The 27,627-nt window shown below is 38.9% G+C and overlaps 1 protein-coding gene across 1 annotated transcript in view; it reads right to left on the bottom strand.

Moving 5' to 3' along the window:
* Zgrf1 (zinc finger GRF-type containing 1) overlaps window positions 1-27,627 on the bottom strand; it is a 51,591-nt gene that overhangs the window by 9,124 nt on the left and 14,840 nt on the right. The window contains exons 8-19 of the mRNA XM_057792998.1: window positions 25,000-25,123; window positions 22,444-23,078; window positions 21,770-21,908; window positions 20,123-20,307; window positions 18,244-18,440; window positions 16,261-16,400; window positions 13,640-13,783; window positions 10,677-10,791; window positions 7,705-7,967; window positions 6,329-6,488; window positions 3,096-3,173; window positions 1,920-2,067 (exon numbers count right to left, since the gene is read on the bottom strand). Of these exons, the coding sequence (XP_057648981.1) occupies window positions 1,920-2,067; window positions 3,096-3,173; window positions 6,329-6,488; window positions 7,705-7,967; window positions 10,677-10,791; window positions 13,640-13,783; window positions 16,261-16,400; window positions 18,244-18,440; window positions 20,123-20,307; window positions 21,770-21,908; window positions 22,444-23,078; window positions 25,000-25,123 (2,328 nt within the window). The remainder of the gene's footprint in view (window positions 1-1,919; window positions 2,068-3,095; window positions 3,174-6,328; window positions 6,489-7,704; window positions 7,968-10,676; window positions 10,792-13,639; window positions 13,784-16,260; window positions 16,401-18,243; window positions 18,441-20,122; window positions 20,308-21,769; window positions 21,909-22,443; window positions 23,079-24,999; window positions 25,124-27,627) is intronic.

The raw sequence follows: 27,627 nt of genomic DNA, 5'->3' as shown, positions 1-27,627 counted from the left end.
ATTGTTTGAATGCTATGAATATATCCACATCCATTTCCCTTCCTATTATCTATAGTATAATGATGCCTGATAGCGAGAGCAGTCCAAATAAACAGAAGATCTATTTTTTAAAAATTACTTCTTTTTAGGACTAGAGAGATGATGGCTCAGCAGTTAAGAGCACTAGCTGTTTGCTCTTCCAGAGGTCCTGAGTTCAATTCCCAACAGCCACATGGAGGCTCACAACCATCTGTAACTGTAGTCCCTTGTGACCTGAATACACATATACATATATAAATAAATCTTTAAAAATTCATTTTTGAGATTATAATTACATCATTTCCCCCTTCCATAGCTGGTGCAGGACAATTCTATATTCTGTCAATTATATTTTAAATAAACGATGATTGCCCAGTAGCCAGGCAGGAACTCTCTTCTGTTCTCTGCAGGTAACTGGGTTTTCACTAAAAATTATCAGCAGCTATTCTTTTTTCTTTTTTGAGACAGGGTTTCTTTGTGTATCCCTGGCTGTTCCAGAACTTACTCTGTAGACCAGGCCGGCCTCGAACTCACAGACCACCTGTCTCTGCCTCCAGAGTGCTGGGATTAAAGGAGTTGACCACCACTGCCTGGCAGCAGCTTTTCATATATATTGTTATTATAACAAGTTGAGTAGTTTACATAATTGGCAATTTGTATTCATTGAGAACAACCAAATTTAGTATTTGGTTGAGGAGAGGCAGCATAAAGTAAGTTCTACAACTCTGGTCATAGAAAATTAATCTCAAGGGCTCTGAGAACTTCTAGCTGCTTGTGGCAGCTCACTCTGTTAATCCCAACACTAGGAGACAGAGACAGGTGATCGCTGAGTTCCAGATCAGCCAGGACTACACAGTAAGACCCCATAACAAAAACAGTAACCTGGGAACTCCTAGAATGCAAACCTAACATGTACTGGTCATTACTTCCTACTTTGCTTTCCCTGTAAAGTTTTTATGACACCCACCACACTTGCACTGCTCACCACCAGAGAGGCAGGTGGAGGTTGCTTCCTGGCCTCACTGACACATGCCTGATAAGTTAGAGCAAACAGAATGTTAGAGACAGGACATGAACAGAAGCTTTAAAGGTCTAGCCTGCTCTCATGTGCTGCTTTAAGTACAAGGTCGTTTGCAAACTGAACAAAGAAAAAGCCTGGTCCCCAGTCTAAGCTGAGACACAGCAGCTGACATGGAGTCATAAGCTGTCCTGAGATCCTGTTGTTCAGCAGCATGATCTCAGCAACAGCTGACCAAGACAAGGTCTTGGATAGGCTGGTTTCCCAAAATCACTTTGTAGAAACTGATCAACATCCACATGGTCCAAGAGAGCCAATGACTTTCCTTTTTCTTTACCCATTGTCCTGTTCCTCAGGTTTGACTTTCATAAGATGAAGCCATTGAATCTTTCTATTCTACCCACAAAAGCCCTTCACCAAGGAGATAATACTTATTACAGCCCAGGCGCCTAGCACCCAATGCCTGGGAGCAAGTGGAGTGCTACTTGGATTCTTGGGCATAGACAGATCCTCAGGGACCTGGCTTTCTAGGAGTACATCAAAGACAAATCTGCACTTTGATATCTCACCCAGAGTAAAAACTTTTTTCTTTCTCCCGGAATACAATTTTTACTGGGTTCACCGAGAACCTATTCAAAGCTTCCAATTTTTGTCTTCAGGCTTCTATGTAAAGGAAAAATAAAGAATGCTGCAGGCATGGTAAGATGTTCACCACAAACTTGAAGAATGTTTGCAGCAATAAAAAGATGCAATAGGTAAGGTGTGTAAGGACACAGAAGGCCCACACCTTGTTGAATCAAAGATCATCCATCCCACAACTAAAGAGAATCAATCTGAGCACAAGAGACAAATCAAGAAAGGAACTGATGCAATTTCACCTCACCTGCTTCAGCAGAGTTCTATTGGTCCCCAGTTTATGCTGCTCGATACTTTTTCTCACATAAACCCTTTCTATAGCAGTCAGTTCTTCCTTCATCAATGCATGGAGTTCTTTCAATTGTTCATTTTCATTTTCTGCGCCAGCATGCAAGCTGAAATTGAATAACATAAAAGAATATTCCTTGTTTATTTCATTTCCTTTTTTAAAAAAAGAGATTATTTATTATGCACACAGTGTTCTGCTTGCATACATGCCTGCAGGACAGAAGAGGTCATGAGATCTCATTATGGATGGTTGTGAACCACCATGTGGTTGCTGGCAACTGAACTCAGGACCTTTGGAAGAGCAGCCACAGTTCTTAACCTCTGAGCCATCTCCCCAGTCCCTATTTCACTTCTCATCATATACTCTTATACACAACAGGGAATAAAGTAAATTAGATTTTTTATGTTTGTTTACTTGTTTTTGCTTTTCTGAGACAAGATCTCACTGTCTAGTCCTAGCTGTTCCGGGATTAGCTATGGAGATGATATTGACTTCGAACTCACAGAGAACCGCCTGTTTCTGCCTCCCAAGACCCAGAATTAAAGGCATGCACCACGACATCTACTTTGGCTTACTCTTTCTAGTTAAAATTTCTACTTAGGTTTCCTAATCTAACTAAAGTTATCTCTTTCTCAAAGGCCAAATTTCAGGCTGAAAAACATTTTCATATTTCCTTTTTTAAACTTTCTTCATATTTATTCTTTGTGACTTTCACATCATGCCTCCCAATCCCACCCATCTCTCTCCCCCAACACCCCAAAATAAAATCAAAATAAAATTTAAGAGAAAAAGGAGGGGGAAAAAGGAAGAAGGGGAAAGGGAAATCTCATCGTGGATGCTGCAAGTGTGACACAGTGAATCACGCAGTAAACCCTCATTTTTTACATGAAGGCATTCATTGCAAAGAATCATTGGTCTGGTTCGAGGCCCTTGCACCATCAATGGTGAGCCCTCACTGGGACTCTTCCTGGACATCCCACCGCTGCCCTGTGCTTTGGAGATCCTGGAGCCCTGAGTCCATCCACCACCCAGCCTCCAATGCTCCAGAAGATCACAGATGGAATGGATGTAGGGGTGGACCCATTTTCATACTTCTTAGAATATTCTGTAACTTTTAGGATTTAGCAGTCTCACCTGTACGGTAATATTGGCTTGGCAATCTTCCTAACACTCCCAACTCTGATGAACTTTTCAAATCCAAGACTGAGAAGCCTTAAAGAAAATGAGACAAAAATAATTCTCCTTACTTACAAAACACCGTGTAAAACAGTTTCATGTGGGTTTTTCGTGTGTGTGTGTGTGTGTAAAATTTATTTTTTATTTTGTATGCACTAGTGTTTTGCCTGAAAGTATATCATTATGAGAGTGTTGGATTCTAGAGTTACAGACAGTTGTGAGCTACCATGTGGGTGCTGGGAATTGAACCTGGATCCTTTGGAATCAGTGCTCTTAACTGCTAAGCCATCTCTCCAACCCTTTGAACTTTTCTTTAAAGACAGTGTACCAGTATATAGCCCAGGCTATCCTTAAACTCTCAATGCTCAGCCTCTTTCTAGTTAGAATTTCTACTTAGGTTTCCTAATGCTGGACATACAGATGTACACAAACATGTTCAAGTATATTATTATTATTTCATAGAACTGTGTTCTAAGAGCTATAGATTCAATATGAAATATATAAACTCAAATAAAGTAAAGCAATGTAATTGAAAGATCTCTCACAAAACATATTTAAGAACATATTTAACTCAGGCAGTTGGAGGTTAAGTCTTTCATTACAACTGTAGAACTTAAGTCTCACCCTAACTGTGGGTGGCACCCCCTCCTTGGTCCCACATTAATTAAAAAGGAGAAAGGAAGCAAAGCCCCAGCCTCTGCCCCCCTCACACTTTGTTTCCAGTGTATGGGTGTATATGCCCAACTGCCCCATGCTTCTGCAGCCATGATTTCCCCGCCAGGAGGCCCTGCACCTTGGAACTGTGGACATGATAAGCCTTTTCCTCCCTACATCATTTTGTCAGCATATGAAGAAAAGTAACTAATAGGCCTCTGTTTAGAGAAAAGTTAGGTACTTCTCAATCCAAAATAGTTAGTGGTCATTTTTCAATACAAGTTTGTATTAAATCTGTAATAATGAGGGGCAGTATTCTCAGAGCGATGCTACTATAGGGTAATAGGGTAATGTGTACTATATATTTATGCTTTCATTTTTTCTAAAACACTAACAAACGAAAAACAAAATCCCTTTGTCTTATTCTGTCTATCACACTAGACAATGTCTGTTCCAACGCAGAAGAATGCTATTTCACTGTGAAGAAATAGAGGAACCCAGCCGATGTGCAATTGAGACACGTAAGATTCACAGGGTCACATTTCTCAGGTCCTTTTCAGAGATTCAAGTATTAAATAGTCTTCTAAAATGGCTGTGAGTGTGGTTCAGTGGAAGAACACTCACTCCGCATGCGCAAAGCCTCAGGTTCTATCCCTAGCACTGTGCACATACACACACACACACACACACACACGGAGAGGGAGCGAGACAGAGGGAGACAGAGAGTGCACAGACTTCCTGTATTTTTAGATCGGATGTTTACCTGCCCTTTTCATTCTAATCTCTCAATACATGTTTTCTAACAGTCTAACAGTAAATTTTCATTTCAGGCTAAGCAATCTAAGTTTGTTCTTTCCATTGAAGTGCTAGGAAATTCCTCATTATCTTAGATTTTTAAAAAATGCTATCCTTAGTCACTCTTAGATTTCTTATGAGGTGCACAATAGCAAAACTTTCCCGGTGGGCAATTTTATAAAATATATCAAGAAGCTTAGGATGCGTCTAATTTTTACCCTAGCTTAGGTCGATTTCCTTAGCTTACAAGTTGGCTCCAATACACGTGTATGTGCACATGTATGTGTGTTGTACATGTTAGGTCACTGCTTCACTACTGAGCTACATCCCCAGTCTAAAATAATCTTTAAATGTAAAATGTTGTCTCCACATGTATGTATGCTGTGGTACACACACACACACACACACACATACATATACATAGATAGATAGATAGATAGATAGATAGATAGATAGATAGATAGATAGATAGATAGATAGATATTTAACAAAAAGACTAGCTATATGAGTCATGGATTTTTAAAATAGAAGCCATTATTTATTCTGATATTCAGATAAATACTAAATTATTGGTAAATATTCAGCATTTCCTTGGTATTTAAAAACTGTATTTATTTATTGTCTGTTTATGTGTGCACGCTCATGCTAATTTGGGCACACATGCCTACGTTCATCAGGCTTGGCAGCAAATGCCTTTACCTGTTGGCCCATCTCACCAGTCCTTCTTTGTAACAAACAAACAAACAAAAAAGTAAGAGCACTTGCTATGTAAGCCTGAGTCCTGAGCTCAAATCCCTAGCACACCACATTAGAAACCAAAAACCTGACACAGTCATGCAATCACCTATAACCTCGCACTGTGAGAAACAGAGACTAGATCCAGGCTCAGAAAGAGAACCTGTCTCCAAGTAATAAGGCAGAGTGATAAAGTAGAATATGGCATTCTCCTCTGAGCTCTGTACATATAAAGGTGTACACTTGTACCACCGAGAGAGAGTAAATTAAAAATTCTTATGTATTTACTATTATTGTTATTGCCTTCTTTGTATCCCTCTTATGAAAACAATGCTATAACTTACATTGTTCAGCTATATTAATGTGTTTATACAGGTTCATGAGTAAGAGAATGGGCTATAACTGTTGGTTTGGGGATTGGATTTTAACTTACATCTAAAATAATAAACCCAACCCTCTGAGTCAGAGGCAAAGGATTTTTACTTAAGACAAGAAATAGCATAAGCACCATGGTGTGTACGAGTCCTTTGGTCCCCAAAATCCACCAGGAGATGTAGAGCATCCTGGCAGATGCCTGCACATGCAATGGGTTCAACAGTACAGCTAAAAAGCACTGAGGTTGGATATACACCACTCTTAGCAACAAGCAATGAGCAGTCCTCCCTTTAATTTCAGAGGGTGATATTACCTCATTAGTCCAACTTGCAACCCTGAGAAATGCCTTTCACAGGAATGCTCAAGGCTCACACCAGATGGCCTCCCCCAACACCACACTTTCAGCCCTACATGCTCTTGGCTGAACTTGCATTTTAGAGGGTTATTCTAAACTGTTTATGACAAACTGTCAGATAAATGAACAATTACTACTTAAGAAACTAGACTGTTACTACTTCATAGCTCTTGGGTCAGAAGCAATGGCCTTGCATTCTTGTCAGGCAGCAAAAATACATATGGACATTGGGAATAATCTAAAATATCAGCTATTTAAATCCGCCTATCATACTTACCCAAGAAGCACTCTATCAACAGCTACATTAGTGGAAGAAGAAATGAGAAGCTTCCAAGGCCTTGCATTTCCAACTGTTTCAGCATTACACTTTTCAAACAGTTGTACAAAGAACAAAATCACCACAGCCAGCAAATAGCTTTTGCCTGCTCCAAAAACACCTAAAATATCACAAAAACTTTCATGAATGTACAAGCAATATTTTCTCTATCTTGCCCCCCTTCATTTAATTAATTTATTCAAAAACGATGTCCACTTGTGCTCGCAAGAGGATAAACAGATAAACATTATCATCTTCAATAAGGCTACAGTCAACAGGATAAACAGGTAAAGATATGTATGGTAATAGAGTAACATTGATTGCTATGGAACCAGAGAAGGAAGACTATCTTTGCCTTGGTGGAGATGGAAAGACGTCCTTTAAAAAAAGAAGTCGCAGAACTAAGTCTCCCAGAATCCCACACCAACAGTCTACAAAATGTCAGCTAAGCATGTTAAAAGTATTCTTAGAAATTTCTAGGTATTATAGCAAGCAGGCAAGAATGGAGGTTTGGGTAGGCAAAGTGATAAACCACAGAGGATAAATCAAACTTGGGAGGCACAGGCAGGTGGATCTCTGTGAGTTCCAGGCCAGTCAGGCTATGTCAAACAAAGATAAATCATAAGTCTACTATGGCTAAAATTTTTGAAATTTCTCTGGAAGCTGGTAGGCAGACACTGAAGGATTTTAAACAACAGGACTGACTTGTAAGAGTGTGTGTCTTAGAAAAACTATGTGGAAGCTGAGCAGTGGTGGCACATACCCTTAATTCTAGCACTTGGGAGGCTGACACAGGCGGTTTGAGACCAGCCTGGCCTACAGAGTGAGTTCCAGGATTGTTAGGGCTGTTACACAGAGAAACACTGTCTCAGAAAAGCATTTAAGAGAGAGAGAGAGAGAGAGAGAGAGAGAGAGAGAGAGAGAGAGAGAGAGAGAGAGAGAGAGAGAGAGAATGGAAGGCAGGCAGGCAGGCAGGCAGGCAGACTACATGGGTCAAATGTGGAAAAGGTGAGACTACAATGAAGCATCAGCATAATAAATGCTAACTGTGCTGAGGGACCCACATGCTGTGCACTCCTCTAAGCATTCTACTTACATTTAATCATTTAAGCATCCAAACATATGAGATATATGCTATTTTTAATCCACATTTCCAGGAAATCAAAGCTAAGAAGTAAGTTTCCTATTCAAAATCATACAGTCAATAAATAGTGATGGAGCCAGAATATGAAAGCAGTGTTCTAATTCAAGATTCTACATTCTTACCCACTAGAAAACTACAAAAGAGCAGGATAACCTATAAATGTCTACATTTACTATGACTATCTCTTTCTTACCATGAATGATTGTGATAGGCAGGGGAGGGGTGCAGGGCTCCAGGGCGTCTTCACCACTTTCTTGAGAGGCCATCATTTGAGCTATCTGAATTAGTGCTGTAGCTTGATCCTTGTTCAGCCTGTGTATATGAATCAACTCACTAGCTAACTGCAGGGTGGCTCCCAGGTTCAGGAGTTCAAATTTTGTTTTAATATTTGCAATGGCTGGTGGGATAAATTTTCTTTTACTGACATTTTTATTGCTAACTGCAGCTGGCCGAGACCTAGTAAAAAGAGAGTACATCAGAAACAGGACTTTTGAGACGTGTGACTGGACTCATTCATAACTTAGCTCCCATTTTACAGTTGTCAGAGCATTTCTGGAGGATAGGCTTCAAGAAAACTAATATTTACGAAATACATACTATATGCTGGCATGAACTTAAGTAGTTTACTCATTAATTTATATACTCTTCACACCAAAAAAATAATGACCCCAAGTAGAGAGATTCAAATATTGAAATGTTCCCACAAAAATCACAGCACTAATTAATAGTCTGGTTTAGATAATTAACATAGCTTCTACTTCAGGCAAAATTACAATAGACAAATAATTGTATTGTTATGTGTAGGATATAAAAATGAAGTTATGGGCTGGAGAAATGGTTCAGTGGTTAAGAGCATTGGCTGCTCTTCCAGAGGACCTAGGTTCAATTCCCAGCATCCACATGGCAGTTCACAACTGTCCAATTCTAGGGGATCTAACACCCATGGCAAAATACCAATGCACATAAAATAAAACTAAATTAAAATGTATAAAAAATTAAAATATAAAAGTGAAGCTATGCCGGGCCATGGTGGCGCACACCTTTAATCCCAGCACTCGGGAGGCAGAGGCAGGCGGATCTCTGTGAGTTCAAGACCAGCCTGGTCTACAGAGCTAGTTCCAGGACAGGCTCCAAAGCCACAGAGAAACCCTGTCTCGAAAAACAAAATAAATAAATAAATAAATAAATAAAATAAATAAATAAAAGTGAAGCTATAAGGCTTTAAAAGCAAAGCAAAACAAAAACCTAGGGTATTATGACAAAGAAAAGGGTAATGCTGTAAGATAATAACAATCCAAATTGGAAGACAGGAGTTCAGTGGTAAAGCACTCGTATGGGGATGGATGCCTAGTGCAAGAAAACATTCTCATTTTAATGTATTCACTTTCCAGTTGTTATAATTAATTTATCCATTCTTTGATTTATTAAAACAAGGTCTCATGTATCCCAGATTGACCTGAAACTCTCAACGTTGCTAAAGATGGACTAGAATTCATGATTTTCCCATCTCCACCTCTGAAATGGCAAGAGTACAATATATTACCACAGCTGCTTTATGTGGTAATAAATATGAAACCTAGGGTCTCACGGATATGGCAAAATGAGCTATAGCCGAGCCCCATTTCTGATTTTTTTTAAAAAAAGTTTTGATATTAGAGAAATTAAAATGTGAGATTTAGGTAATTAGAACAAAAATAGTATCAACATCAACACTATCAGATTGTTCTTTTGGATGCTAAGCAATATATAACATAAAGATACAGAAAAGAGGCTGGAGAGAGGCTCGGGAGTGAAAAGCACTGGCTGTTCTTCCAGGGAACCCAGGTTTCACTCCCAGCATCCACACAGCAGTACACAATTGGCTGTGTATCTAGTTCTAGGACATCCAATAGCCTTTCTGACCCTCAGATCAGGGATACACATGGTGTACACACATGCATGTATGCAAAACACCAGATACACCATACACAGTAAAAAACCATATAGATGAATAAAATTATGTTGTAGGAGCTACGGGCTGCGTTCCTGCCACCCCAGCTCTCGGCCACCTGGCTAGCTTACGCCCTGAAATAACAACACACAAACTGTATTCTTTTAAACACTGCCTGGCCCATTATATCTAGCCTCTTCTAGGCTAATTCTCACGTGTTAATTTAGCCCATTTCTAATAATCTGCGTAGCACCACTAGATGCGCTTACCAGGAAAGATTCAGCATGTCAGACCTGGCGGCTGGCTGCATCGTCTGGCTCTGAGAGGAGCTGCCCTGCATCTGAGCTCACTTCCTCTTCCTCCCAGCATTCTGTTCTGTTTACTCCACCCACCTATGTTCTAACCTACCAGGGCCAAGCAGTTTCTTTATTAATTAACCAATGACCTTCCTCCATCATTATGCACTATAACGATCCTTTAAAAACTTGTCCCCAAGATAAAGAGAAATAAATTTCAATATGAGCCCAAACCACAATAAATAAACAGATGGAAGGAAAGTAATACATACTTTTTTCCTTTCCTCTTACAAATTTTATTTATTTTTGGTGCTAGGGATCAAAGCTAGAGCCTCCCACATGCTGACAGCATTCTACCACTGAGCCACATCTGTTTTATGCTTAACTTCTAATACACGATAATCTCCTAATCTAAAAGATAATTAAAATTTTGTTGGTGAAATATATTTAATGTTATTGCACTTTCAGTTACCATCTAGGCTGATTAATTTTTTTTGTCAATTTTTTAATTTTTTTGATACAAGCTCATGTCATCTGGGACGAGGGAACCTCAGTCAAAAAAACAACTCCATCATATTGGCCCATGGGAAAACCTTGATTAATGATTGATGAAGAAGGGTTCAGCCCACTGTAGGTTATGCTACCCTACCCCTAGGCAGGGGATTCTGAGTTGAAAAAAAAAAAAAAAAAAGGCAGATTCAGCAAGCCAGTAAGCTATGTTCCTCCATGGTCTCTGTTTCAGTTCCTGCATCCAGGTTTCTGCACTGAGTTCCTGCCCTGTATTCCCTTCATGACAAACTATACACTGGGAGATAAAATTAAGCCTTTCCTCCCAAGCTGCTTCTGATGATAGTGTTTATCACAGCAACAGAAAACAACAGAAAGCAAACTAGGACACCATAATTTAAAACCAATGATCAAGGATAAAAGATGACTTACATTGCTAACAGGTATGGCATTACGGGAAGAGTTGCTGCGTTAAAGTAGTCCTGAATGTTCTGCAGTGTTGTCAGCTCGGTGCTGGCATTACAAACCAATAATGCATGGACTGTTACTACAGAGACAACGTAGAAAATGAATATTAGATGTAAATAAAACCAACACAAACAAACTGATTAAATGTCCTTGTAACTCAGAGGTTAGCTTCTGAACTAGTCAGAAGACAGAAAATGAAATTTTCAGGCCATGCAGAGGTGTTTAAATGTCTGTCTTTTACATTCTATGCTCTCCAGTCATTTATTTTGAGTGTGAGCACTCATAAACTGCGTAACTGAAATCACACTTGGAACGATCAACAGTGTTAGCATTTAGGCATCTGTACTGGCCTGCTCTTGGGCTGCAGCCACTAAGAGCACCTTCTGTGCACACTCTTACGTTTCCTTTTAAAAGGTAGGCCTCGCCCACCTCCAATCTCTCTCTTTCTCTGTCTATTCCTTTCTCTCTCTCTGCTTCTCTGCCTGTTTCCCCCCACCCCCATCTCTCTGCCTCTCTCTCCACTTCTGTGCTTCTGTCCTCAGAAGCCGGTCCCTTTCCCCTAATAAAATCTCCTCCATGTGAGTCCTGTTGCATGGCGTCTTTCTCTCCCGTGTTGCTTTTTAAGTTACAACACACAAGAAATGAGAATCAACAGCAGCAGTTCTTCTCAGCACAGCGCTTGTGCTGCAGAGATATGCTTACGAAGTTCTCAAACTTGCGAGTATTTCTTCTTCAATCACTTATTAAAACATATAAAACTAGAATGTGAACATTGCTAAGAAAGCATCTGCAACAAACAAAATTGTCCACATGAAAAGTGATGAATTGTTAATTGGGCCCTTGTTAGAGTCATACTGGTTGACTATGTTTAGCTAGTTAAAAACAAATAGATCAGTTGAGTATAAAAAAGCATACCTTTAATCCCAACACACCTTTATCCCATAAGCAAGTCAATCACTGAGTTTGAGACCTGCCAGGTCTCATTAAATAAAGAAAGAAAATAAAGGGGGTAAAAGAGCAAGTCATGCAAGGCTATCATCCTAGCACTCCAGAGGCAGGATTTCTATGAGTTCATGGCTAGCCTGGACTCCACAGTAAGATCTTGTCTCAACCAAAAAGAAGGGGATTGGAGGGTTGTTGGAGATCACAGCTTAAAAAATATGAACTACTAGAAATCTGGGATCATTAAACGCTGTGTCTTTAGTTCACTATGGACTAAATTCAAGCATCAGAAAGAGAGACTGAAATGTATAGTGCGGTCTCCAGAAACCTCCATATTCAATAACTAGATGGAAATAAATTGACTAAAGTCTCTTCTGCTACGAGACTCTCAGGACCCTAAATCAGTGAAATCTGTAATTTTCTATTTGAGAAAAATATTATGTAGCCCAGGCCTAAAACTCTCCTTGCTAAAAGAAAAATAAGGTGGGTAGTCTGACTTCATAAAGACTTCTCAAGAGGGACTGGAGGGATGACTCAGCTGTTGAGTATCTGTTTCTCTTCCGGATGGCCAGGGTTGGAGTGCCATCACCCTCATGGCAGCTCACAACCATCTGTAATCGCAGGTCCAGGGGTCCCGATGCCATGTTCTGGCTGCTGTGTACACCAGACACACATGTATGGCACAGAAATACATGCAAGCAAAACACTTAAGACATATAAAAATAAATTCTATAAAGAGAATTTCTCAAAATGGCTTAGATAATCAAGATACAAATCATATTCGGCTGAATATCAAATTTCTAAAACCTCGGTGTAAAGATACATTGTTTACTAAATATACCTTCAAAGTCCAAGAAAATTAGAATTCATCTAAATAAAATTATGTGAAAAAGGACTCATGTCCGAAGTTTACATTTTTAAAAACATCAGGTATATAGAACATTTAATCCTAACCAAATATTAAGTGTTAGTTCAAGATTTCTTTTTTTATGTGTAAAAGTGTTTTTTTTTTCTGCATACATGTATATGTATACTACATGTGTGCCCAATGCCTTAATAGGTCAGAAGAGGGTACTAGATCTTCATAACTGTCATTACAGATGATTATTACCCATTGCGTAGTTGCTGGGAATAAACCTGGGTCTTCTGCAAGAGCAATAATTGCCTTAACCACTGATATATCTCTCAAGCCCCTCAAGATTTCATTATATTGTTAGTTCTATGGGACTTGAACTGTGGAAATATTTACAAAGCTGGGCGGTGGTGGCGTACACCTTTAATCCCAGCACTCGGGAGGCAGAGGCAAAGGCAGAGGCAGACGGATCTCTGTGAGTTAGAGGCCAGCCTGGTCTATAAGAGCTAGTTCCAGGATAGGCAGCAAAGCTACAAAGAAACCATGTCTCAAAAAAAAAAAAAAAAACAAAAACAAAAAACAAAAAAACAAAAACAAAAAAAACAAAAACAACAACAACAACAAAAAACCCACAAAAACCAAAAAAGAAATATTTACAAATTCAACTTTCATACATGTGTTAGTTTTATTTCAACCTGACACAAACCAGGAAGAGGTAACCTCAAATGAGAAATACTAATACTTCCATTGGACTAGTCTGTAGGCAAGCCTGTGGGGCATTTTCTGAATTTACGACAGAAGGGCCCAACCCACAGTAGGCAGTGCTACTTCTGAGTAGGTGACCCTGGGCTGTATAACAAAGCAGGCTGAACAAGCCAAGGAGAACAAGCCAGGAAGCAGTGCTCCTCTGTGATTTCCACTTTAGTTCCTGCCTCTGTGTTCCTGTCTTGAGCAGCTGCCATGGCTTGATGACCAGCCATAACCAGTAAGCCAAAATAGACCCTTCCTTCCTCCAAGTGGCTTTTGATTAGTATTCTGACACAACAGAGAAACAATACATATTTTAGGATCATATCGCATACAATCTGTTGTTCTGTTTAAATAGAAATTAGGTGGACATAATGATACTTACTGTTCGTGGGCCAGTTAGAAGGGAAATAGCCTTTCAAAGGCAGCAGCTCCACTTCATTGACAGAAGATGGCCCATAGAAGGCACTGCATGCAATGAAGGTATCTAGTTGGAAGTCTAGGGTTTTTGAAATCACCCAAAGATCACCTGAAAGGTAAAACATTTTCAAATTCCTGCTTTACTGAGGTAAGCTTGACCAAAACAAATAAACAAACAAAACAAAACTACAGCTCATTAGGATTTCAACATGGCACTTTGTGGGTGGTAGCAGGGACTGAACTTGGTGCTTTGTGTATGGTACGCAGCCATCCTACCCCTGCACTACAAGTCTAGCACGACACGTTTGATATGTCTTCTGTGGTTTCCACAAGCAAACTAATTAACTTATCTATCACCTGATATGGTTACTACTGTGTGCCTGCTAAGAACCCTTAAGATCTCCACCTTTTGCAGACTTCAAGTAAACAATACATTATGATTGGCTGATGCTAGAAATTAGATCACTAAAACTCACAACAGAATACATATATACTCAGACAGGTACTCATGTACATAAAATAAAAATACATCTTAAAAATTATGTGTTTCTATTGTTTGTAAAAAAAAAAATTAAAGAACAATTTGCTAGGCCTGGAGGGATGACTCAGCCGTTAAAGGCTAGGCTCACAACCAAAAATATAAGAACAATTTGCTGATATTTCGATCAATGAAAACAAAAGATGATTCACAAAACTAACAGACAAATCTCAGGCAAAACTAATCAAGAAAACAAAATATACAATCCACATAAGTTTCCGAAAATATAAAGTATTAATACATTGAACCAATGACTTCTACAGAGGTTTGCCCAGCCCTCAGAGGATGAGGAAAGAGGTAGTGAGATCCTGTCCTCCACAAACACGAAAGTTTCCAAAGTTTATTTATTGAGTTGAGAGATAATAAAACAAGATGTCAGTCTCTAAGGCTGGCAAGGCAGCTGAGCAGATAAAGCACCTGGAACCCACATGGTGAAAAGGAGAAAACTAACTCACTCAGCTACCCTTATTTCCACATGCATACTGGGATGGGTCTGAATGTAATCTAGAGATTCAACTTGCATCAGAATTCCAGCAGGCTTTTGTTCATAAAACTTCACCAGATGCCTTTAAATGCATATGAAATTGCTAAGTGGCAAGAGCAGTTTCTGGAAGTGAGGGGAACTCTGTATAGTCTGACTATTAAGACTTAAGCTACAGCAATTTAAGCACTGCGGGACTGGGACAAAGATATATATATATGATATATATATATCTATATGATATAGATATATATCATAGAAGCCCAGCATGGTAGTTCTGCCATTAATCCCAGTCAGCGCTCAGGTGGCTGGGGCAAGAGAAACTGTGAATTTAAGACAGAAAGACACTGTTTCAATGAACCAAAAATTAAGAAAGGAAAGAGATGTGGCTCAGTGATAAATTCCCTTCCTAACATATGCCAGGCCTTGGGTTTGATTTCTCCCACTTACAGTATAAAAGAAGTTTAGAAAAGGCTTGAAATAAAAAGACTTGGTACATGAGAAGATATTCACAATATACCTGACCAACAAAGCAATAACATGAACACATAAAAATCTTTTATAAAAAAGCCGGGCAATGGTGGCGCACGCCTTTAATCACAGCACTCGGGAGGCAGAGGCAGGCGGATCTCTGTGAGTTCGAGACCAGCCTGGTCTACAGAGCTAGTTCCAGGACAGGCTCCAAAGCCACAGAGAAACCCTGTCTCGAAAAAACAAAAAAACAAACAAACAAAAAAAAAAACTTTTATAAAAAGGATTGCTAAAAATTCAGCAGTAAAGTAGATAAGAAACACATACAGCTAGTAAACACATAAAGAACATTTTGAAGAGAAAAGTGCAAACCAAACTACAGGTTCACTGTACACCCACTTGAGTAGGTTGACCCACAGCTTCTCTTGTACTAAGACTACACTTGGCAAAAACTACTACGGAAATCAGTTTGGAATTCTAAGATAAAGATGGATGCTACATTCTCATGATCTGTAATACAACATTTCCCTTTCAAGGATTGTATCTCAAAAAGTCTTTTGTATATCTACAAAACAGTGTAAGAGTTCCATACCAGGCTATGGGAGGACTGGGGTAAGAATAGGTCATGGACGCTGAGAGGTGGTGGTGCACAGAGTGGGTTCCAGGACAGCCACGGCTGTAACACAGAGAGACCTGTCTTAGAAAAAAAAAATAGGTCTGGCACAGAGTTAAATTACTTTATTATTTATATGGTATCAAAAATTTAGTGCAATTTTTCAATAAAGTGGATTCTGGAATAAAATTTTTTAAAATTCTTAAAATTTTTTTGTTTTTAGTTTTTGGAGGCAGAGTTACTCTGTGTGGCCCTGGCTGTTTTGGAACTCGCTCTGTAGACCATGCTGGCCTCTACTCACTCTGTCTCTTGAGTGCTGGGATTAAAAACTCTAAAAATTCTGAGTATACTTTTTAGAAATGATCTACAACACCACAATTTTCACTATACGGCATTGTTAAATTATACTTTAAAAATTCTCTTTACTATAAAGGATTTGCAGAGCTATGGAACTCAATCATGAACATGTTCAGGTCCACCTACCTTTATTATAAATTGAAGAGCTCTCCTTCCGACTCAGTTTAAGATAAATCCTACTTTTTGTTTCACTGCAAAATTCAGGGTTCACAGTTGCAAACGTCTTTAGTTTACCGTACCGTTTCCTCTGAAAATCAAATGCTTTCCTGAAAAAAATAACAAAAGATTCAAATGAATTTGAGGGGCTAAGAGACTGCTCAGGTTAAGAATAACTCCCTGGTCTCCCAGGAACCTTTGGTTCCCACATCCATATCTGCCAGCTCACAAACACTTGTAACTCCAGCTCCAATAGATCCAATAACCTCTATGCTTCACAAGTACCCACAAACATATGCACATACACATAGACACAACATGAATAAATAAAAATCTTTTAAAAAGGAATTATTTTAATTTTTAACACAGAACATAACAGTAAGAACCAAACTTTGTGTGTTCATTTACTTTCAGAGATGTTGCAAAATATAAATATTATAAATAGATATATAAATATATCTATTAGCTGGGTGGTGGTGGCACATGCCTTTAATCCCAGCACTTGGGAGAAACAGGTGGATCTCTGTAGGTTCAAGGCTAGCCTGGTCTACAGAGTGAGTTCCAGGACAGGCTTCAAAGTAACACAAAAACCCTGTCTTGAAAAACCAAACCAAAACAGAGAGAGAGAGAGAGAGAGAGAGAGAGAGAGAGAGAGAGAGAGAGAGAGAAAGAGAGAGAGATTTTGATTCACAGATGTGAATAATCATCATCATCCTCATCCTCATCATCAAAGTCAGGCAGAGGTGGTATATTCCTTTAATCCCAGCACTGAGGAGGCAGAGGTAGACAAATATCTGTGAGTCAAGGCCAGCCTGTTCTACAAAGAGATCCATGACAGCTAGAGTTATTACACAAGAAACCCTGTCTTGAAAAACCAAAATCATCATCGTCATCGAGACAGAAAAAGTATTAAAAATCTAGACCATCTACGTTTATATAGCTGCAAAATTAAAATAATAAATAATCTTAATTACTATTATCTTATACATTATTGTTATGAGCAAATAATATACACAAAATCCTTAGGAAAGACCCTGGCATCTATAAGCCTGCAATAAGTTATTAAATTTCCATGCAAACTGTCATTATGTTTAGTTGTTATTGAGCCCACTTTCATCCCATCAGCTCTATAATTCAGGCTTGGGAATGACCTATTCCTGTTCTGTTAAAGAATTATTATTGTGGTTTTATAAATAGGGTTTCCCTTAGGTTTGTGAGTAACTATGAGACGGAAGGAGGGAGGGAGGGAGGAAAAAACAAACTACCTTTTGCCAGTTGTCGTGATACTATTGACATCACTTGATGTTTAGAGAGAACCAAAATAACTTTAAAGCCTTACTTTCACTTAAAAGTATAGGACTGAGAGTAGTCTCCTTGATACATACTTTCCCCATCTGTGGTGGTTTGAATGCAATTGACCCCCATAAACTCAGAGGGAGTGGCACTATTAGGAGATGTGGCTTTGTTGGAGTAGGTGTGGTCTTATTATAAGAAGTGTGTCACCATGTGGGTGGGTTTTGAGGTCTCATATATGCTAAAGCCGTATCCAGTGTCTCAGACCTCTTGCTGCTACTTTGAGGGATCAAGATGTAGTTCCTTCCCTCTCAGCTCCTTCCCCAGCTGCCTGCATGCTACTATGTCCCAATATGTTTTCCTTTATAAAAGCTGCCATGGCCATGGGGTCTCTTCTCAGCAACAGAAACCCTAACTAAGACACCATCTCAATTTCTTTTCAAACCACTGATGGGTTTGGAATATAGCTTAGGAGAATAGCAGTCAAGCATGTGAAAGACTATGGGACTAACCCCAGAGTACCTGTTGGTGAGTTCTGTGAGGGTTGCTATTCTATGACATAATTACAGAATCAACTCCAGAGTACTCGTTGGTGAATTCTGCGAAGGCTGCTATTCTATGACATAATTACAGGAAATTTTATGGTACCATAAATCATACCTCAACAAAAGCTGGCATTCCTCATAGACCGGTACTTTTTGACTTCTTAAATATGAGCCAATACTCTTAACATCATTAAAAACCATGTTGGGCCGAGACTCATCCTGTGATAACTGTCCTGGAGTTACTTCCTCAAGCCATTTGAAAAATTTACATTGATTACCTTTGGGCCTATCACATGTATAAAAGAGACGACCCTAAGGGGGAAAAAGATATAAAGAACTTAATGTACAGTGTTTGCCTAGGATGCATATTAGAATAGTGAAAAACTATTTCTATTTTTCTGTTTTCTGCACTATGCTTGTCAAGCATTTTATAACAGCTGCCTGTTATTAATATATTCCAAAAAAACAAATCACTTATTAATTTAAGCAATACATTAAAATAATAAAGTACCTATTTTTCCATTTATTTTCTCTTCATCAAGAGAGTATATTATCCTGAAAACAAAACCTAATTCAAGAGACTGGAGAGCTGGCTCAGCACTAAGAGTACTTGTTGCTCCTCCCGAGAACCTGGACTTGGTTTCCAGCAACCACATGACAACTGATAACTACGTGTAATTCCAGTCCTAGACTAGAGGATCTAGCACTCTCCTCTGGCTTCCATGAGCTCCAGGTATACATGTGGTGAACATATATATATGCAGACATTCACACATACACATTAAAAAAAAAAAACCTCTTGTTTTAAAATATATTTAAAAATTTGCCAGGCAGTGGTAGTGCACGCCTTTAATCCCAGCACTTGGGAGGCAGAGGCAGGCGGATCTCTGTGAGTTCGAGGCTAGCCTGGTCTACAAGAGCTGGTTCCAGGAGCGGCACAGAGAAACCTTATCTCGAAAAAACAACGACAATATATATGTAGATATAGAGATATATTTAAAAATTAGTAATAAATTATAATTTTATTTTTCACCAGTTAAATGTTCACTAGACAACTTGACATTGACCCAGAAACAACTACTAGCGATATCTGTGCATTTCTTTCTACATACACACATAAACACACACAAACATATACATAGATTTTGTAAAACAAATTAATTCACCAAATGATGCATCTTATACTTTATGACCTAACCCTTTAAACAAACAACATAGCATGAACATGCAAACATACTATCAAATAATCTTGAAAACAACATATTAGTGGCTACATATTTCAATCTATATAGCTATGCTATTATTTATGAATTCTTGCTTTTGATTTTTTTTTTTCTTTTTGAGACAGTTTCTCTGTGTAACAACTCTGGCTGTCCCAGAACTCATCTCTGCCTCCTGAGTGCTGAGATTAAAGGCATTATGCCACTACTGCCTGACTGCTTTTGAATTTTTAAGGTCAAATTTATATATCCAACTAATGATACATACAAATAGTGCAATTATTTAATTGCTACTATAGGTGTAAGCAGTTTTACAAATGAGTAAAAGCTACCAATACCAATGTGTTACGAACCCTTCTTTGTGATACCCACAATACACATTAGGACAGCATGCTTTTCTACTCACTTGGCCTTGTCTAATTCTGGTTCAGTTTCCAAGCTTCATTTCTTTCAGTCTCATCTCAGCATTTTCTAAACCCTAAAGCAGACCCCTTTCTCAGTGCTGATACTGTGTAGGCACACCCTTCCTACCTTACAGATGTAATTTTCTTCCCTGTATCAGTTTCCATCCACTACTAGGCAATAAGCTCCTAAATTTTTTGAAAATTAACTTTAATTCTTATTTTTGTATCCTGGAACACAGATCATTCATTTCATTAGAAAAGTACTGAGAGCTTATTATGTTACTAATGTCACAAAGAAAATTCACGTCTCAGTTTCCACAGTACCTAAACTATGAATAAGGAAAGTGTGGGGAGGGAGCAGAAGCAATACCTTATTTGGGCCTTCTTTTTTAACCATGACAAGTTTGGCAGGTTGATTATGATGGCAAGATGGTAAATGATTTTTTCCACTTTTTAGTGTCTCTCCTTTTGACGATGTATAAAAGGATATGTCAACTTTGGAAAGTGCTTTGTACAACCTTTGTGACAAATCAAATAGCAATATATTCAGATGCTCTACAAGAAAAAAAAAGAACTGAAAATCATATACAAAATTATTTCATATTAGTATCAATTTCACTGTTTCCTAGCCAATTTGAAAATAGCCTTTTGCCAGGCAGTGGTGGTGCACGCCTTTAATCCTAGCTGTCAGAGGCAGAGGCAGGCGGATCTCTGTGGGTTCAAGACCAGCCTCGTCTACAAGAGCTATTTGTAGGACAGGCTCCAAAGCTACAGAGAAACCCTGTCTCGAAACCCCGCCCCCCCAAAAAAACAGCCCTTTAACAATCAACTGTAACACAGTACTATAAAATCCATTATTTTAAAGACTTGTTTTTATTTTATGTGTGTGAGTGCCTGCGTGTATATACTCAGACCAACACCAAGTCTGTACAGTGCTCACAGAGGTCAAATAGTTCCTAAGGTTGTGCTTCCATGTGGGTGTCAGTAACAGAATCTGGGCCCTCTGCAAGAGCACTGAGTACTTTAACCACTGAGTCAGCCCCCTAACTATCCCTTTTGTACTCATTTTGCCAAACTGGAACAAAAACAAACAACAACAACAACAACAAAAAAAAAACAACCCAGCTTCATTTTCATCCAAAGCAAACACTATTGTATTAAGCCCTTATCTATCAGATTCTCTTATGCTCCCTCTGAAAGTCATCCACACTTTTTATTATTGTTACAAATTAACTGTATATATTAAAAGACTTCACTGTATCATTCCTTTTTTTTTTCTTCTTTTTTTAAAGATTTATTTATTTATTATGTATACAACATTCTGTCTCAATGTATGCCCGCACGCCAGAGGAGGGAACCAGATCTCAGTACAGATGGTTGTGAGCTACCATGTGGTTGCTGGGAATTGAACTCAGGACTTCTGGAAGAGCAGCCAGTCTTACTATGTGGTCTAAACTGACCTCTAGCTCGCACTCTCCTGCCGTCTTCTACGTGCTGGAATAACAGACAGGCACTGCCACACCTTATAACAATCCAGCTTTCAAAATCCAAGTTTTATTCTTATACCTCAAAACATTCAGACTTAAGCCGGGCGGTGGTGGCGCACGCCTTTAATCCCAGCACTCTGGAGGCAGAGGCAGGCGGATCTCTGTGAGTTTGAGGCCAGCATGGTCTACAAGAGCTAGTTCCAGGACAGGCTCCAAAGCCACAGAGAAACCCTGTCTCGAAAAAAAAAAAAAAACATTCAGACCTAAGCATGCATCATATTTAACAGTTTCATTTACATGTAATGGACTCATTTGTTCCTATTTTAATAGATAAAAAGCCATAATTTAAAAATTATTGCAATTTCTCACTTTTAAAGCTTTTGATCTGACATTCAAATAAAGAAATGATAATTTCTAAAATAAACTTCCAGAAGAAAATTTACTATGAAAATCCATAAGGTATTATTCCTTTTTATAGTTCTAATACTCACAATAGGTAATCATCAGAAAAAAAAATATAACAGCCATACCTATAATAGAAGATGTAAAGATCTGCTTATAGTGAATGGGAGACTGGAAAACAGCTGGTACGTAAACTTGCCTTTGAGGGAGATAAGCTGATATTATTTTCTGCCCATTTGGGAAGCACAGCTCAGAACCATTTATCTCCTGAAAAAAAAAAAATCACTGTTTACCAACAAATTGCTTTTCATATATATAAAATGAAGAAAACACTAATTGTAGTTTTGAATTTTAGAATCCATGAAAATTGTTTTATGATCTAAAATAAAAAACAAAATAAAGTGTGAATATCTACATAAACTACATAGACTCATTGGTCTCTTAATATGATTTTAATATGTTATCGCAAATTTTTAATAGATGCATGTCTTATTTTAATAATCCAATCAGCAAAATTGATTTGATAGTCAAAAATAAAAACTGTCATAGTGAGCTCAGTACTAGAAGGAGTGGCAGAAAGAGGAATAAGAGCTAATATTTATTAAATACCTTTTACATGCTCAACAGCATATCCAAGACTTTTAAATACATAATTCAATATTCATAATTACTAGGAAACATCTAACAAATAGCTACCTGATCAAAAAGTAAATCGTTCCCAAACAATCTGTGCCTTCTTCTGCTGGAATTCACAAAGTAACTACGGGAGAAAACGCACCGAGAGCTTGGAGACTTCCCTCACCTGTAAATCTTTGCCTCTGAAGTTGTAGCTGGTGGGGCTTCCTAACATAGCTTGAATTTTCTCTTCGGAAGTCTGCTTTGAGTTCAGAGAAAAAGCTTTCTTTCTGGAAGCCAACTCTCGACTGCTAAAGTCCTGCTGCTGTTGATAGAGCATGCCTTTCATCCTCTGCAAGTGCACAGGGTCTACAGAGCTTTCCTTCACAGCATTCCTCTGCTGCTCACTTGTGTGGCTAGAATGCAGCCCAGAGCTAACCGCAGCAAAGCTGTCCTCTGCCTCTTCACCGCCAATTCTGCCTAGAGCAGCTGAGCTGCACTGGGATGTGTTTTGATATTTCAGCCACTTGCTTTGCACAGAATTCTTATGAAGCAGTGAAGCATCTCCTGCAGTTCCTTTCCAGCGAGAAGTCTCACCCTGGTCCTCAGGCCCAAGGTCAAATGAAAGAACTGATTCCTCACACAGGTTCAACACAGAAGAACTAGAGGACTCTCGTGTGTCGTCATCAGCCGTAAACGAACAGGAATCTAAGACTGCTGGCCCATCATCGGGACGCAAAGTAATGAAGGGAACTGAGGCTCTGGTCGCACATGGAAACCTTTGACGGTTCTTACTCCCCAAAAACCCAATGTTTTTCAATCCTGAAAGAAAACATATTGCTGATTCAATACAAATATTTAACCAGTTATCACCCAGATTCTAGAAAACAGTGGGTACATGGGCAAGGGCAGAAGGTTCTGTCTTGCTGTATAGAAAAAGAAGATAACACTATTTTATTGTCCCCTCCCAAAGTAAATGCTTTAATATCAAAATCTAAAGGTTCAAAACTTAATGTATAGATCTGAAGACTCTGTTAAGGCTAACAAATAAGTCCTCCTCTTTTCTTCTCCAGAACTAAATATTAATTTAATTATTCATATTTATAGAACCTCTAAGTTTTCAAAGTATTCACATCGGAGAAAAGCTGCCTCACTCTCATTTTACAGATGAAGTGACAGAGTCCAGAGCTCACAGTGTCTATCAAGTAGAAAGAACACAGAATGAGTTGATATCTATTCACATTCCTTCTGTGGACAAAGTTAACAGCTCACTTAATATGATGTGATTGCAACTGTTTATTATATTTATGAATTATGATACCTTTCATAACAAAAATTTTTAGCTTTCTATGTTAAATTAATCATAGATGGGATAGTGAACTCATGTCAGATTTTGTCTGAATGAGCTTTGGAATTTCTTCTTTCTAGAAGCAGCTATTAGAATAGAGACGTTGCTGAAAGTGTAAAAAGTAATAAGTACGTATTTGATAGATTAATGAATCAGCAAAACTGCATAGGAATTGAATAGTATTAAAGTCTTTATCTAAAAATATAGATTCTTACTTTATTTGACACAGTCTCTATTTTACAGGGATTAAATTCTGACGACCACTTGGGAAGTAGTAGAGCAATAAGTGAGTCAATGAATATTCCTAGATGAAGTGTTATGTTATGATCCAACAACCTAATTGAGTAACAGTGACAGAAAATTAAAACATCATTACAGAACTAAAGATTCATGCCTGTTTCAGAAGATTTATTCCCCCCATACGAACTCTTCCCCATCCTTTTTTTATCCCCAAGTAGCCCAAGCTAGCCTTTAAGTACTGATCCTCCTGCCTTGTCTCCTGAGAGCTGGGATTATAAGACCATCTCACACCCATCCTCACCCCATTCACATCTCCTCCTACCCTCCCTTTTTTCACCTGCCTTCAATCAGACATAACCGTGAAGTCAACTCCAACTCAAGTACTGATTCACATTAAATTTTTTTTCATACTAATTATCAATTCACAACCAAAAAACCACTAATCACCTATAACTGCAGACTAGGAAAAAAAATACATAAATGAAATTATCAAGAAAAAGAGAAGTTAGTGGGAAGCGATCCTATTAAACAATACAGTTTTCAAGAAGCAGAAAATGACTTATAAGAAAAGTCAAAATAGATTTAAAAGCTTGAGACCTGGGAACAATGATGGCATCAGCCACTGAAGAGTTCCTCATACCGACAGTATCCCAAAGCAAAATGAGGAGATGAAGAAGTTACGCCAAGGTCAACCAGTGGTGTTCATGAGACATTTGCTACGAACTACTTCACAACAGAAAAGAGGAGCCAAGTGTTGGCATTTTATATGATGCCTGTGGTTTTTCATTTGTTTTTTGGGTTTTTTTTGTTTTGTTTTTGAGACAGGGTTTCTCTGTGTAATTACCCTGGCTGTCCTGGAACTAGCTTTGCAAATGAGGCTGACTTTAAACTCACAGAGATCCACCTGCCTCAGCTGAGTGCTGAGATTAAAGGCACATGCCACCGTCTAGCACATTGGCATTTTAGCTGCAAGAAGTCCTTCGACAGTAGAGACACTTTCAGAGGCAGTGAAGAAACAGTAGAGGAGGGAATAAGAACTAGAAAGGAAGGAAAATGCATTTGGAAGAGCATCCATAACAGAAAAAAGCCTGAGGGAAGAGACACTTCTAGACCAGTAACACTCTCACAGATAACAGCAGAGAAAACGAAGATCACCAGGGAAAGTCCTTGCTCTCAGAGATTCCTCAGAGAACTCAAGCACAGAGTCTTCATTTCTCGTGTTGAAAGAAAAAGTAGGTGCAGAGCTCGATGCAGAGATCTTTTTTTCTGGTGAAATCACCTGTCCAGAAAAAAGAAAATCACTAAGATGTTTTTACAGGGCCCTTTCCTATTAGTTTGAATTCCGGTGACCTCTCTTCCAGAAGTCACTATTCTAAGCACATTGGGAACAAAGAACTATAAAATTTTCAACAAAAAGGACAGGCTAGCAAAAACTTACTAATATAAACAATAATTTTAAGTATAAAAAAGGTTAGGATTTATTGTGAAGTGGATGGCATTCTGATTTAGACTAATTCCATTATGAAGATTTAGTTCTGAGGGTAAATTTCCATTCTAATGGGATCAACCCAAGTCTCATCTCATGTATGCAAACTATATTTCTGCATACACAAGGTCTGAGCAGTTTTCTCTTATGTTCGTGGATTTCGGGTTATGCATAGTTGATATACATTTTAAGATATTCCTTCCAAGTGCAAGGACTTTTTAAATATATTCAAATCTGAACAGTCACAATTCTCACTAGAACAATAGTTTTAAGTTGTGTCGCAGTTTTTGCCCAAAATCAAAACCTAATGACAGTCACACTTGATGCTGTTCTAGTTTGCCTTTAGTTGCTATCATAAACACTTAAAAACAACTTAGGAGAGGAAATGGTTTGTTTCAGCTTACATTTTCAGGTAACAGCCCATTACTAAGGGATGCTGGGCCAAGTACTCATGCAGGAACTGAATCAGAAACCTTGAAGAAAGAATCCTTACTAGCTTGCTGGCTCTTACACAGCTCAGGACCACCTGCCCAGGAATGCCACTGCCCACATCAATCAACAATCAAGACAGTTCCTCAAAGATATGACCACAGGCAGGCCAATCTGATCGGAGTAATTCCCCAATCGATGTTCCCTCCTCCCAGGTGACTCTAGGCTTTGCAAAGATAACAATAAAGAACTGTCAGGCACAGTGTCACAGACGCTTAATCTCAGCATTCTGGAGACAGAGGCAGGCAGAGCTCTGAGAGTTCAGGATCAGCCCGGTCTGCACAGTGAGTGAGGCCAGCCAGGGCTACACTGTGAGGCCATGATTTAAAAAACCAAACAAGGGGCTGGAGAGATGGCTTAGCAATTAAAAGTAGTGTTTGTTTTTCAGCTCCTAGTACTGATATGGAAGCTCACAACTATCCAGTTTCAGGAACTCCAACACCCTCTTCTAGCTTCCCTGGGCACCAGACATGCAAGACATACATGTACACAGACGAACATGCAAGCAAAATACTCATACACATAAAAGAAGAAATTCTTAAGTATTTCACCCTATTCCCCTACCTAGTACATTCTCCACAACTGGCCAGAGTTATTTCTAAAGATTAAGCTAAATCTTTTTTCTTCACTGATGCAAACCCTCTAATTGCTCCCAGTCTATTCCAATGTAGACTGCTTTGTGATATCTCACACGGCCCTACCTGACCAGGCCCCTGGCCTGCTCTCTGGCTTCACTTCTGTCACTTTCCTTGTCCCTCATTCACTCCACATTATTCTACAAACTGGCCAACTGTTTCTTGCCACAAATCCCTTTCCCCCAAGATACTGGCATGGCAGTCTCATCTCTACTCCAGTGTCAGCTATCAGAGACAGCTGACTTTACCTACATACAACAGAAGCCCGGACCATCTGTACTGCCACCCCTTACATGGCTCTATCCTTACTCAGAGCACTTAAGCCCTTCCAGGTACTATGTCTTTATCTTTACTACCATGTAAGTCCTATGAAGACAAGAATTTGCCTCTTTTATTCACAGGCCTATTTTGACAGTACGGTAGAAGTAGGCAGTTGCTCATGAGAATATGTTTGTTGCCTGGGGATACAATTCAATGATAGAGCACTTGCCCAGCAAGTGTGAAGTCCTGATTTGATTCACAGCCCTGGGTGGGGAAGGGGTGGCAGGTGGGAGTTGAATGGTTGACAAACATATACATTTTTAGGAATTAGCCATAATTCTACTTTCCTATCTCTCATTCATTCTTTAATTCCCTCTGAATTGGCCACTACGCATACTATTTCATTGCAATTGTTCTTGCCAAGGTCACCATGATCTCCAAGTAGCTAATGAAATAGGACATATTAAAAAGGGGGGGGGGGGCTGGGGAGATGGCTCAGAGGTTAAGAGCACTGACTGCTCTTCCAGAGGTCCTGAGTTCAATTTCCAGCAACCACATGGTGGCTCACAGCCATCTACAATGAGACCTGGTGCCCCCTTCTGGCTTGCGGGCACACATGGAAGGAATGCTGTACACATAATAAATAAATATTTTTTTAAAAAAAAGAAAGAAATGGGACATATTTCTATATCCCTTTTATTGGAGGGCTCAGTAATAACAGACTCCATTCTGGAGATGATGTGACCCAAAAGCATAGAGACAATAAAAGGAAAAATTAGTAAAAGGGGTTCTAAGAAACTAAAAACTTTCTGCATAGAAAAAGAAGAGATCAACAGAGACCACATACAGGATGGAAGAAGTATGGGCAAAGTGTTCATCTGACAAGAGACTGTAAGATAATAGGATCTGAAA

Source organism: Chionomys nivalis, chromosome 18 (genome assembly GCF_950005125.1).
Source record: "Chionomys nivalis chromosome 18, mChiNiv1.1, whole genome shotgun sequence".
Taxonomy (NCBI): Eukaryota; Metazoa; Chordata; class Mammalia; order Rodentia; family Cricetidae; genus Chionomys; species Chionomys nivalis.
Note: the sequence above shows the minus strand (reverse complement) of the source record. Positions and strands in the feature narration are given on the sequence as shown.